The sequence below is a fragment of the Ctenopharyngodon idella genome, chromosome 23 (genome assembly GCF_019924925.1).
Source record: "Ctenopharyngodon idella isolate HZGC_01 chromosome 23, HZGC01, whole genome shotgun sequence".
NCBI lineage: Eukaryota > Metazoa > Chordata > Actinopteri > Cypriniformes > Xenocyprididae > Ctenopharyngodon > Ctenopharyngodon idella.
In genome coordinates, this window is record NC_067242.1 from 182,501 (window position 1) to 197,374 (window position 14,874).

The 14,874-nt window shown below is 39.9% G+C and overlaps 1 protein-coding gene across 1 annotated transcript; it reads left to right on the forward strand.

Moving 5' to 3' along the window:
* Window positions 1–1,822: 1,822 nt before the first annotated feature.
* On the forward strand, window positions 1,823–10,272 carry LOC127506411 (dermatan-sulfate epimerase-like protein). Its single transcript, XM_051882882.1, has 3 exons — window positions 1,823–2,320; window positions 2,402–2,438; window positions 5,193–10,272. The coding sequence occupies exon 3, from the start codon at window positions 5,388–5,390 to the stop codon at window positions 9,027–9,029; it is 3,642 nt and encodes a 1,213-aa protein (XP_051738842.1). The 5' UTR covers window positions 1,823–2,320; window positions 2,402–2,438; window positions 5,193–5,387; the 3' UTR covers window positions 9,030–10,272.
* Window positions 10,273–14,874: the final 4,602 nt, after the last annotated feature.

The following is a 14,874-nucleotide window of genomic DNA, read 5'->3' on the forward strand; positions in this document are numbered from 1 at the left end:
CAACCAAGCCTCTACCATCCCTACACAGCACAGTCTGACAACAACCAGTCTGGTTTTTTGGAGGGGTGAGGTGTCTTAGACGCAACATCTAGCTACTGGGGTACCTCAGGGCTCAGTGCTTGGACCGCTTCTCTTCTCCATCTACATGTCATTTTTGCTATCACTGCTATGCTGATGACACACAACTCTACCTCTCATTCCAACCAGATGATCCAACAGTAGCTGCTCGCATCTCAGCCTGCCAGACAGACATTTCTTGCTGGATGAAGGACCACCACCTTCAACTCAACCTTGTCAAGACAGAGCTGCTTGTGTTCTCAGCCAACCCAACACTTCATCACAACTTCATTCAGCTAGGTTTGTCAACCATAACTCCATCCAGGACAGCCAGGAACCTTGGAGATGTGATTGAGGATCAGTTAAACTTCAGATATCACATTGCTAGAACTGCCCGGTCCTGCAGATTTGCCTTATACAACATTAGGAAGATCGGGCCCTTCCTATCGGAGCATTCCACACAACTCCTCTTCCAAGCTCTTGTTCTATCCAGACTGGACTATTGTAAAGATCTCTTGGCAGTCCTTCCAGCATGTACTGTCTAACCTCTGCAACTGATCCAGAATGAACGATTAAATGTAAATGTATCTATTTTCATGAAGGAGAAACATCTGAGACAAAGTATCTTTAAAAAGTTCAGGCTCTGGATAGTTATTCATGAAGCTCATAACCCAAAATGATAATGAATAATCTTTTATGTCACAATTCAGGAATCAGAAACACTGAGATGAGAATTTCTGAGCAGAAACCTTGAGCTTGCAGAACAGGAAGATCAGAGAGAAAATAACAAGTGCGAAGAGTCGAAATCTCTCTGATGATATTTTTAATAAGCATCCATGCTGTCTATTGTGTTTATGTTCAATATGTTTGCCCATTACTACACACACAGACTCATGAACACAGCGTCCACAATCACAAAGAGACAGAACGACACATGAGATGGTGTGTGTGTGATATACTGTATTTGACATGATGTTGGCTTAATATCAAGCACACACCTGACAGGACTGATATCAGCAGATATATGCTGTTACTCACATACAGACAGAGGAGAGAACAATAAAACATCAGATCTCTTTAAAGTCAGCATGAAAAGGAAGTTGAGTTAGTTATTTCTTCTCTATTGTGTCGTATATCAGAGTGAAACGCTTCTCAAACAAGAACAAATGTAGGGCGGGGCTTGATTTTGTCTGTGGGGAATTGATTGGATGGTTGTGGTTTGCTATTGGTGGATCTCATGTGAGTGACAGGTTGCCCCGCCCTCATCATCAGAGAAGAGATGCTGCAAGAGGGAGGAGAAGATATTCTGATTCAAGATTACCAGAACATGAATTTAACACAATAATGATGATGTGCACAGATAAATCAAACACTGCAATATTCCACAAAAACAAGAATGGTCTGTTTCTATTTCATGGTGACTTTAAGTCTCAACAGAGTTTAACCTGTGATAATGAGCAGCAAATGTCTTTAATGTTATATTCATCTCTACCCTCTTGTTGGCCGTAAATCGTCTGGACGTGCACTTTTATAAAAGGAAGTTTATTGATTATGTTATTTCTTTTTATTTAGGTATTAATTTAGGTTATGGTTAGGTTGGGTTATATTATATCATATATATTGTTAAAGAACAATTTTGTAAGAATTTTCTTCCATATCTGTGTGTGTGTGTGTGTGTGTGTGTGTGTGTGTGTGTATGTGAGAGAGAGAGAGAGAGAGAGCGCCCTCTACCGTCAGCGGTCACTATGGTAACGTCAGTGTCATCACCGGAGCCGCAGACAAATGGCAGAACGCGCTGAACATCAGGCGCGGTGAACGCAATGAAATCACGCGTTAGCAGATGGATGCGGACAAACAGACATCAGAAGTGTCATCTCTGAGGATCATTAGACGGACACTGGAATATCCGTTATTCAAGATGCCGTGGATTGTGCCTTTTCTCCGTTTCTACTCGAACTTTCCATTAACTTGCGTTCTTTTTCTACATCTGTCTGCAGTGCACGGTGAATGCGCGCGTCCGCCGGTGGATAACAGACGACGGACATGTTTTTACTCCTTAGGAATACAGATCCGCTCCTGAGAATGTCAGATAGTGATGCATCATGATCGTGTCGCGTCTGTGTGTGTTATGATCAGAGGTATGATCGGGCTGATTGATGGAGGATCGATGATGATGATGACGATGATGGGCAGATGCGCGTGCACACACTCACAATCACAAACATCACCTGGCAGCTCAGTTTAATGGATTACAGACAACTAGGTCGGATTTTTCTTACAAATGAATGGATTACTGACTCACACCTCACACCACACATCACTCATCATCTCATTCTCTCTGCAGATTTCAGATTGGACATTTTCTGAGCTCTTTACCACATGTAAGTTCACTGCTGTTCACAGGCTGATGTTAAAGGGGTCATGACAGGACTTTTACAGAAATTTAGTAATACGTGACCGATTTCTCTCAGTTTTGAGCTGCAGTTCAGTGTTCTGATTGGCTGAAGTCTTTAGGTGTTTTGAATCCCTGCTGTAGGTGTTTTCATGACAGTGATTCATGTGGTTAAAATGGTGAAAAATAGTATAATGGTTAAAAAAACCTGCACGTTTCTTGTCTTTTACAACCACTGCTACTAATATCAGCAACGGAAATAATCAGTTTCTAGAATTTGACTATATTGTAATACAATAGTAGCATTATGTTAACGTTTAGTTAAAACTAAATTGCGTCCTAATTTGCATACTTGTGCACTATTCTCTGCTGCTTTGTAGTATATATAGTGCGATTAGTGTTCACTCTGAAAAATCCAAAAAGAAAAAGTGCACTTCAGATAACGGGATGATGCACTTAATTAAAGAAAAACAAAGTGTGGAATGCCAAACACTTAAAGTCCCCCTGTAGTATCCATTAAAACTCTTTTGATCACCAAAATGACATATTTAAACATTTTTTCCTATGAAAAAATTTTCATGCCTCAAAATAGCTTGAATGTAACTCTACACCCTTCATTTAGTATACACAGATCTATGAATATGCTAATTAGCCCCACCACGAGCTCAGAGATCCGCTTGGTCAACTTACTGAGGTACAACGTCAGACACATAACGGTAATTAATATGATTAGCATTTTGCTTAATGTGTTGCTAATGTTACACAAACCATGTTCCCATTCACGAGTCAGACAGTGTCTTCTAACAATCAGTATCCTTAGAAACACTTTAAACAACTCAGAACGTCAGTGGAGAAAGGCATATAGTTCATCATAACACCATAATATACATCAAACACTTGCTATATTGCTAAATATACCCAAATTTTCCTATCAACAGAAAAATATACCAGGATAACCCTTTTTGAGACTCCCCTGCTTCAGAGCAGTCATAGTTAATGATATGCTAAAGCCCGCCCACACATTGATGTGATTGGTTACAAGGTTAGTTTGTGACGCAAGAAACACCAGCGATTTCAAACCACGTTTTTGAAACTGTCTTTAGATCACTAAAAAAATTCAGCAATGGTGTTGACTTATGAATTTGCACATGGTTTGTCTTAAAGCAACACCACATAGACATATAAACAACATTAAAAACTTTATTTTTCACCACAGGGGGACTGTAATGCAGATCGAGTTAGTTCCAGCTGCTTGTATTGTAATATTTATTGTACATTCAAATGATATATGTTTATGTTTATTATTTCCTGCATAATCACATATATAAAGAAATATATTTGTTAGATCAATTAATTACCTGTCATTAGTGTGCAGTAAACACACCCATTTTAATGATTTCATATATTGCTTATCCTGCCTAAATGCAGCTAACATCCGAAGTAACAATTCATTTACATACAAATGTCCTCAAATTAATCCTGTGCGACTGATACGAAGCAAATTGGGTGATTTTAGGTCAAGGTTTTGCCCTCTGTCCGTTGGGAATCATGATATAGCAGCTCGAACACTCCCGAAGAATTATACAAATCATAAATACACACACACACACACACACACACACAAATATACGTTCAATTAATTGTAGCAGCGTGCATGTGGAATATAACCTGAGAGATGAGTGAAAGGTAGAGAAAGAGAGAAAGTGTAGAAGCAGAGAGACGATACTGAGCTCTGGTCTAATGTTGCCCAGGTTGGCAGAGTTTAGAGAGGAAGAGGAGGAATCAGGAGCTGAGACCAGAGAGAAGAGACATACGTGACAGTCTTCTTTGTGTCATTTCCTTGACCATGAGACCAAAACCAAATCTGAGACAGTCAGACTGTCAATCATCAGGCTGCTGTACTGAAGGTGTGCCATCAGCAACAGCCTGTAGAGCTTGACACAATCAGCACCTTTAAGGAAGAGGGAGCTGTCTTTGTTCATTTTAACCCTACAATGGTGAATAATTGTAACTGGTTAAATACAGTTATAAATAAACTGACCTGGATCATCTCAAAAGCACAAACACTACAGTCTGTAGCAGCATTATACCCGGAAACAAAAACAAATAACACTGAAAGTCAGCTCATTCTGCCATAAATATTACATCAGCAGATTAGACTGAAACATTAGAATGAAACCAGCGGTTTGCCGTCAGTCCAGTATCAGTTATCAATCAATGACAGTTTATTTGCAAGGCCTTCTGCACGGCTCATAAACAGTCTGTGCTGAAATGTGCTGAACAAACAAAATCCTCCACTGAAGAGATCAGGTACTTCATTAAAATAAGCCTCAGCCCTCTTTCCTTATATCGATCCTTCTGAAGTAGAGAAATGGGTTTCCATAGCCAGGAGCAGTGAAATAATTCAATGTACAGAGAAAATTATGCATATTTGATGACTTTATTTAATTTTATTTAATAATTGTTTGAGGATTTTTTTACCTATATTAGTTAGTCTAGTGTTGTTTTTGCTGTGATATCGAAATTGGTGTGGAGAATTGTGAAATTTCACTGGAATCAAACTTTTTGGTGGCGCAACAACCCAGGAAAAAAAATTCTATTGTTATAGTGAAATGAAAAATACAATACAGGATTTTGGTCATCTCACCCACCTCTGTCATAACCCCTTTAATATCACTTTTTTTTTTTTTATATTGGTAAGTTGCAAGAATTTCACTCATGTTTTGTTTCTATTTTTCAACAGCATATCAGGCTGCGGAAGCCAAAGAAAACGCTTGCTGTAGTCCAAGTCAATAACAACTGAAACAAGCAGATATTATCATTTGTATGCCATGAAAAAAATCCCTTTGAATGAGAAGGTGAAGTGGGAAGAAGCTGCCCAGATTAAATCAGGGGGGAAAGGAGCGTTATAGCCAGCAAGAAAAGGACAAAAAGGAAGATGTTGTGGACGGTGGCTTGGCGGTCCATAGGGTGGCCTACATTTGTAGCATCCCTATTTCTAGCAGTGGGACCTACATTCTCTGGAGTCTTTAATGCCTCAGGAAAAGATATTTTTAGTGACTTTGGACAGTTCCAGCTCACTGAGAACAGCCCAGCAGAGCTACGGAAACTCCAAGCCTCTAATCTTCATCCTAACTTGTACTTTAACCAAGACGATATACCACTGTTGAGGCAAAGGTCAACTACAACTCATAGCCACATTTTTAAAGCGATCCGGACAGCTGTGTTGACCATGCTCTCCACCGGCCCGCTCTACATGCCACCCACAAAGCATGTTGAGTTCACCAGCAAATGGAATGAGATTTATGGAAACAATCTCCCTCCTCTGGCCCTTTACTGTTTACTGTATCCCGAGGACACTGCTGCCATGCACTTCCTGATTAAGTTTATGGACCGAATGTCGGAATATCCGGACTGGAAAGTAACCAGCGCACCCAATGATGAAGTTCCAATGGCTCATTCGCTCACTGGATTTGCTACTGCTTTTGACTTCATCCACTCACTCCTGGACCAGCAGCGCCGAGACCTGTACTTAAAGAAGATTTGTACTGCAACCAGAGAGCTCTACGAGACATCAAAGTACCGGGGCTGGGGGAAACAGTTCCTTCAGAACCATCAAACCACTAATATTGTCGCTATTCTGACTGGAGCAATAGTTGTGGGCGCACATGACGTCACAGAGTCGATGGTTTGGAAACAGGTATCTGTAAATTACATGGAGAAGACAATGTTTCTGTTAAATCATGTGGTAGACGGCTCTCTGGACGAGGGAGTTGCATACGGGAGTTACACAGCAAAGTCAATTACGCAGTATGTTTTCCTAGCGCAGCGCCACTTCAAAGTAGACAACACACAGAACAACTGGCTGCGCACTCATTTCTGGTTTTATTACGCCACTTTGCTTCCAGGGTTCCAGAGGACGGTTGGTATAGGGGACTCAAACTATAACTGGTTCTACGGACCAGAGAGCCAGTTAGTCTTTTTAGATTCTTTTGTGATCAAAAACGGGTCAGGGAATTGGCTGGCACAGCAGATTAGGAAGCACAGGCCTAAAGACGGTCCCATGGGTCAGTCCTTGGCCCAGCGCTGGACAACACTTCACACAGAGTTTATCTGGTATAACCCCGACCTTACACCACAACCACCTTATGGCTACAATAAGGCCAAGATGCACATATTCTCAAACTGGGGTGTGGTGACTTACGGGGCTGGTTTATCTGTTGCCCAAGGCAACACCTTTGTCTCTTTTAAGTCTGGAAAGCTGGGTGGCCGGGCAGTGTTTGACATTGTCCATGCCAAGCCTTACTCATGGGTGGACGGTTGGAACAGCTTCAACCCCGGTCATGAGCACCCCGACCAAAACTCATTTACTTTCGCCCCGAATGGGCAAGTATTTGTTTCCGAGGCTTTATACGGCCCCAAATACAGCTTCTTAAACAACGTGTTAGTGTTCAGCCCTTCTCCGACAAGCCAGTGTAATGTCCCTTGGGAAGGACAGCTTGGCGAATGTGCCAAGTGGCTGCGCTGGACAGACGAAGGGGTCGGAGACTCGGCAGGAGAGCTGATCGCCGCTTCTGCCCACGGAGACTCTATGTTTGTGAGCGGGGAAGCGGCCGCTGCGTATTCCTCCGCCATGAGACTGAAGAGTGTGTACCGAGCCCTGCTTCTCCTCAACTCACAGACTCTCCTGGTGGTTGACCATGTTGAGAAAAGAGACGACTCACCAGTGAACATGGTCAGCGCGTTCTTTCACAATCTGGATATTGACTTTAAGTATGTGCCCCATAGTTTCACAGACAGGTACAATGGGGCGTTGATGGACGTCTGGGATGCTCATTACAAAATGTTCTGGTTTGACAGTCAGGGACACAGTCCTGATACACAGATACAGGAGGCTGAGCAGGAGGCAGAGTTTAAAAAGAGGTGGACACAGTTTATCAACGTCACCTTTCCTTTCACAGATTCGGTGAGTAGAATGGCGTATGTGATGCACGGGCCTTACGTGAAAGTTTCCGACTGTAGGTTCGTTGAAAGCAGTAAGAGTGGGCTCAAACTTTCTCTCGTTATCAACAACACTGAGAAAATTGTTTCAATAGTTACAAATCACAGAGACATTGGGGCACGTTCAAGCTACCTGGGCTTTGGGGGTTACGCTAAGGTGGAAGACAGACATCATATTGTCCGGTTTGGCTTGGGGACGCAGCTTGTCTCCAAACAGACCAAGCTGCACAATCATCTGTTCGACTTTGGAGTTACGGTGAATGTTGCGGCTGGGGTAACACTGTGTGTAGCAATTGTTTTCTTGACCCTACAGCGCAAGTTTTACGTTTGCTTTAGCAGACTGATGCGTTACGCTTTGCTTTCTGTCTTAATGCTGTGGATAACCGAGCTCCTGTTCGTCTCAAACAGCTGTGATCAGCTCCTGTGTGGAGTAAAGTGGCGCGGATCCGCCACAGACCCGGAGCTCAGCAAACAAATGACACTTCATGACCAGCATCAGCTCCCTCTACCCACTGTAGTGATCACAACGCTGCCCGGCTCCGGGTCGGACATCCTTAAGCACCTTTTCTACAACAATACAGACTTTGTCTACCTACGCATCCCCACAGAACACTTGGATATACCTGAAACAGAGTTTGAGTTTGACTCTTTAGTAGATGCTTGTGAATGGACACGCTCAGAAGCCCAGTATGGGCGTTTTAAAATGATTCAGGGCTGGCTGCATTCACTGGTCCACAACACACACTTATTCCTGCAAAATATCCCACTCCATGACACCAGCCACATGAAACCGGCCCAAAGAGTCAGTCTCTCCCAGGACAAGAGGAAGAGACTGAGGAGACGAGAGTCCAAGGCTGAAATGAAAGGACGGGTGCGAGTCGACAGGGATGTGGAGTATGTGAGAGAGCTGAGGAGACACACGGTGGACTACCCTAACGCCCGTGTCGTCCTGAATCTGTGCAGCGGCAGCTGGGCTCTTAAGCTGCCCTTTCTCCAAGAAGTCATCGGCCCATCTCTGAGGGCCATCTACGTCGTCAGGGACCCTCGTGCATGGGTTTATCTGATGCTGTACAATAGCAAGCCTAGCCTTTACTCGCTCAAGAACATTCCTCAGCATCTAGCCCTCATTTTCAAACAAGATACGGTCAGTGACAGGTGTCCGACCGCATTCGCAGCCGAGTTCAGAACGCTGTGGCACCTCATATCCCGTTCAGAGACCAATCCTGTGTTGTTGCTGGCTCACCTGTGGCTTGCTCACACGGCCGCTGTCTTCAGAATCACATCTACCTTATCTGAAGAGTCCTATCTTCAAGTCAGGTTTGAGGATGTTGTAAATTATCCTCAAGACACAGCCGAGAAGATACACTCCTTCCTTGGAGTCCCCGTATCTCCTTCGGCCCTGAATCAGCTGATGTTCACCACCTCCACAAACTTGTATAACTTGATGTACGAAGGGGACATATCACCAGCCAGCATCAACATATGGAGGCGAAAAATGCCAAGGAGAGACATCAGACTCATAGAGAACACGTGTGGATTCCTGATGAGGCAGCTCGGGTATCACAGGTTCACTGATTAATTAGCTGCTGGCCAGCTGTTGTCCTCGATCCATGTATCTGATTGATCTGTTTGAGATTTGTGTTGTATTTTTGCACAAATTTGGGTTGCAAATCAAGTAAAGTGAAAATGAAAGAAATAGGCACAAGAATTGAATGTCAGTCTGTGATTCTGCACCATGTCCAATCTAACATTTTGTACTACAATGCCTTCAGGACACCGTTTTAGATCAGTAAGATGATTTTAAAATGTTTTATAGTCTCTTCTGCTCACCAAGGCTGCATTAATTTGATCAAAAAATACAGTAAAAACAGTAATATTGTGAAATATTGCAAGCTAAAATAGCTGGTTTCTATGTGAATATATTGTTAAAAACTTTTTTTTATTATTGTAAAAGTATTTCACAATATTACTGTTTTTACTGTATTTTTGATCAAATAAATGGAGCCTTGGTAAGCAGAAGAGACTCTTTTGAAAACATTAAAAAATCTTACCAATCTAAAACTTTTGAGCGGAAGTGTGTGTATATATATATATATATATATATATATACACACACACACACACACACACACACATAGTGTGTCTAAGAGAGAGAGAATTCATCAAGGACGTATTAAATTGTTCAAAAGTGACAGTAAAGAGTGAGATATTCACATTAGTATCCTTTATATTCAACACTGTGTTTCCTGTTGTATGATACCAGTGAAATAATCGCAGTGAGATTGTGATTAAGCACTATCTACTGTACGTACAGTGGTGTGCAGGTTAAAAATTAAAGCTTTGCTCCCATAGTCACATGATGTAAGTCCAACGGTTGAAGAATTGTTGGGTGAAATATCAACTGTTCATATCCACAATAGAGTAGCTCTTTATGCTGTAATCAGATATTGAATGATTGATGAGTTTGCTAATTTTTGGGACCTTTCTTTTTATAGATTAGGTTTTGTGGGCTGAAACAATGTTTTAAGAATGGCAAATTACACAGAATTATTATTGAGCGAGAATTTCTTCATTTCACTCAGCATGAAACAGTACGTGTTCATAGAATGTTTTTGTTTTATTGTTTTCTCGGCGAAGACACTGTAATATCTGCCCTTTATCTGTGTCCACATCATCTACAAACCCGTCATGAAAACATGCTCTTTCTCAGCCAGAGGGTTTGAGGGTTGTGTTTCCGTCTCAGTGGCCTTGATCTCAGACTCTTGAAGCTTTTTTAAGGTTTGATTTCTCAACATACAATAAAGATGATGTATAACTTTCAACCTGTGATCAGCAAATTACAAGCATGTGGTATAAAACACTTTACTTTGTCATTTAGATTCACACTGTATGGCAAGCCTTTTTACCATTTTTAACTTATTATTGTTCATTTTTGTTGCTTGTACTTAGTTAATAGTATTACAATAGTTACTAGTACTTATTTCAATAGTACTTAACCATTATTACATATTAGTACATAAATATAAATTTGATTATTCCAAATTCCATTTGTGACTAGTATTTAGTTAAATTTTACTAGTCTAGAAAAAACAAGTACTAGTACTTACTATTCACTGACTCTCTATTTAGACCAAAGATATCCTAATCTCAATAGTACTAGTAATAACATGTTGAATATTAATGCAGCTGACAAGAAATGAGAGAAAGTGCTAAAATTCACATTATTTAAATTCTCTGAAAATGTAGTTATGCAGAATAAGCATCTGAACAACACTTAAGACCCGTTCACACCACTGAGAACGATAACGATAAAGATATAGTTGTAAAAATCATTCTAAATGTCTGTTTTAAATGAGTCTACAGCACAATTATAACGATAACGCACAGAGGAACAGTATCGCTGGAATCACTTTCAGAACGCTTGATGAACGAAAAAACTTTGACAGCCAATCAGAATCCATCCTGCTCTAAAGATTTAAAGAGACAGACGACAAACTGCAGCACTTCTAATAAACAGAACGATGTCGTTATAGTTATCGTTCCTGGTGAGAACGAGCCTTTGGGAAACACAAAACTGATGCATTTGAATCATCTTTAATGAATTTAAGAAGAATCAAGTGCATTTTATCACAGTGGAAAGAAATTGTTAGTAGTTTGTCGGATCTTAAAGCTTTGATCACATGGTCTTTTGCACGGTCACATGTGTGTGTGTGTGCTGTAATGTGTGTGATCAGTCACATTCACTTCTGTGTCAAAACGCCCTTCTTAGCGAGGTATTAACATATACTGTGGATTAAATGATGCATTCTGGATCATAATTGTTCTGAAGCAGGATGAGCTGCTTCCTTCAAGTTAGTAACATCTCATTCCAAAACATTTGATTGTCAAAATGTATCATTCTGCAGACGGTCATTAGACCCAACGGGATCGACGTCAGTGACCCCAGACCTGTGAAAGAGACAGATGGAGAATAACGCAAACAGAATGATCATTTTATGCGCTTATTGTTTGTAGCTACTTTTTAAAACATTACATAAATGTGATGGCATTGAAAGTATTTAAAGTCATTTATTAAATACAATAAAATCAACCTATTAAATCCTATTACTTTCACATGCTACTTCTCACATGCTGTTCTCCTCTTTCTCAAGATTCTCATCTGTGGCTTTAATATTTCAGGTCCTTCCAAAAAGAGTAAAAAACTCAGTTCTTGAAAATAATTTGTTATGAATTAAATGTCGAGATACTAGCAATCTTCTTTATTTACAGTGCAAAAAGTGCTCGGTACATTTTACAAACTCAGCAAATGTTTCGCTCAAGCAGGACCTTCCTCGGTGTAGCTTTAATATTTCAAAAATAATTTTATGTAATTATGTAATAAATAAAATCCATTTTTGTTGTACAAATAAACTCCGCGATGTAATAAATCATATGTCAGCAACGTATTAATTAAATATCGTTATGCACGTTAGGCTGTAGCATCAGGCTATACTCCTGCAGACCGCTAGGAGGCGCCAAAGAGTCAGTTCTAGCGGCACATGCCAATATGGAATCACAAAGCTGCCAAAATAAATACATACATACATACATACATAAATATACAAAGAAATGTAAATAAAAAATACATGCTAAATAAAAACATAAATATACAAGGAAATGTAAACAAATAAATGAGTATTTATACTTTTATTTCCTTATTTATGTATAATTGTATTTTTTCCCCCACATGTATTTATTTATTTATTTATTTTCACTTTTACTTATTTCCACATTTATTCATGTATTTATGTCTACATTTATTTATTTCTACATTTCTTTGTCTGTAGGTTTACGGTGGCCCAGTAGTGCACAACACAACCGAATTTAAAAAGCAAACATAAGTTCACAACACAACGGAAATGCTCCCGACCACTAGGGGGCTCTCAGAGCTCGGTAAAGTTAGTTTTCCTTGCCACTGTTCTACAGGCCTAGAGTCGACAGTGATATCAATACCACGATTAGTTTTAACAGTATATAACCACGTATAGACATGAAATGTTAATTCAAAATCACCTACATGCACAATAGCTTCATATTTATATCATATTTATATCTGTGAATGATTTGACGCGCTAACATGGCGCACGATGAAGGGAACGTCTGCCAATTCCACCAAGTGGTTATAACATATAATTTGTATTCATTACAATTACTTTTAACATTTAAAAACATACATGTTCTAATTCCAAAGCTTGTATTAGGTTTCTATTGGTAAGACTGACTTACTACAGGTGACATTTTGACAATAAATACAGGGAGGTATAATTTCACCTGTAGTAAGTCAGTCTGGTCACTACTACAAGCTTTGGAACAACAACAAAAAAATCTTTTGGTGAATTACAGTGATTTTTTCCTGAAAATAATTGTTTATTGTAAGTACATGAAGGGAGGTATTGTCAAAATGTCACCTGTAGTAAGTCAGTCTTACCAACAGGAACTAACAAACTTTGGAATTAGAACATGTCTGTTTTTAAATTTTAAAACAAAGTCATTGTAATGAATACAAATTATACGTTTTAACCACTTGGTGGAATTGGCAGACGTTCCCTTCATCACGCGCCACGTTAGCGCGTCAAATCATTCACAGGTATAAATATGAAACTATTGTGCACGTAGGTGATTTTTGAATTAATATTTCATGTCGACATACAATGTTTACATACTTAAAACTAATCATGGTATTGACATCTTTGTAAGACTGTTGACTCTATAGACCGTATGTAGCCCCGCCCCTTTTCAGCGCTGCGCTCGTTGTCTTTGACTTCCGGCTTGTATTTCCACAGCGATCTTACATATTTATGAATGAACTGCTCATTTTAAAATCTTCCCGGTCTACTGACATTTGTTAAGACATCTGCTTTAAACATAACAATGCTCATGATAACTTTCATTAACTCTACAACAGGTAAATCCACTTCACCAGCTAATTATTCTTCAACAGCGATGCCATAGAAATATACAGAGCTACCGCAAAAACGGAAGTTCAAAGACAATATTCTAAAGATGGCGGCGCGCTTGTTTCTCTGGTAAATAAGGTCTATAGAACAGTGGCAAGGAAAACTAACTTTACCGAGCTCTGAGAGCCCCCTAGTGGTCGGGAGCATTTCCGTTGTGTTGTGAACTTATGTTTGCTTTTTTAATTTTGTTGTCTTGTGCACTACAGGGCCACCGTAGTATGTTAATGAGGGGGCGTGTTTTAACTCAGAGTGGCTGTGCTGAATCTTTGAGGCCACAGCGACACCTTGTGGTGTGACCAAACGAAACGCAAGAGGTTTGTGGACATGCCTTTACAGATCACACAGGGAATTAATGATTTACGCCTGTTTCACACATACTCCTTTTGTATCGTGTATTTTTTCCGTGCCCATGTTAACAGGTGAGATGGGCAATATGGACAAAATCTTATATCACAATTTAAATCATTTAATGTACTGTATAAACTCACTCAGACAGTGACTTGTCGCCCCCTACTGGCTGATGTAGTTTCATATTTAAAAGTATAATTTCATTGTTTCCATCATGTTTCTATATTCAAATTCTTATTTTTAAAACATTAATCTCATAACATTATTTATGCACATGTAATGTCTTCATGGCTCCTCTGATTAAACAGAGCTTCAGACGGACAGCAGAAGATCTGGACTCTATCGCAGCTTTCACTGGCCAAGGACCGTCCAAGAGGACGTTTGATTGACATGTATCGCAACCAATCACAGTTCGTTTTGTACCGCGTCATGTATAGGGACGTGAAAATGTAAAATCGATGTCCCTACAATAACAGACCGGTGTGCATCTAATAAATTATTCATTCAAGAATGTTGTGCAAGTTTACTGCAACAATGGAGCCGCGAACTTCACATACTTTTGAAAATCCAGTGTTTAGTTGGTAAATCCTGGTAAACGCCCATTGTCACAATTATAAACATGACAGCCTTCTTCTTCCACGAGGGGCTTTGGCGTCACGGTATTTGTTTCCAGGCGGACCGTTAAAGAACGCGACACACGCGTCTCCCGGACATCCTGTTGAATTCAACCAACCAGATGACGACTTCAAAAATCCTGAGGTGTTTCCAGTTAAGTCTGCCATAAAGATACTGTCTGAAATATATTCCCCAACTTTATATTTAATTCTTTGGGTGGCATTAATTTTCTTTTAAAATGTAATTTTTCCATTAATAAAATCCAAATTAAATTGGCAATGAGCAGGCACTGTCGGCTTGGCAGTTAATCTATAAGCAGTTTTACACCACATCGATATTTAGTGTGGAATAACAGAGATATCTTGTATATATATATAAATCTCTCTTTAATCATTCATGGTATGACGATACTTACTGTTACTCAGTTTCTTAATGAACATGGTTTGCTTTTATCACTCAGAATTC

Excerpts from the sequence above, each read along its gene's own strand:
- LOC127506411 (XM_051882882.1), top strand. The coding sequence starts at position 5,388 with ATGTTGTGGACGGTGGCTTGGCGGTCCATAGGGTGGCCTACATTTGTA.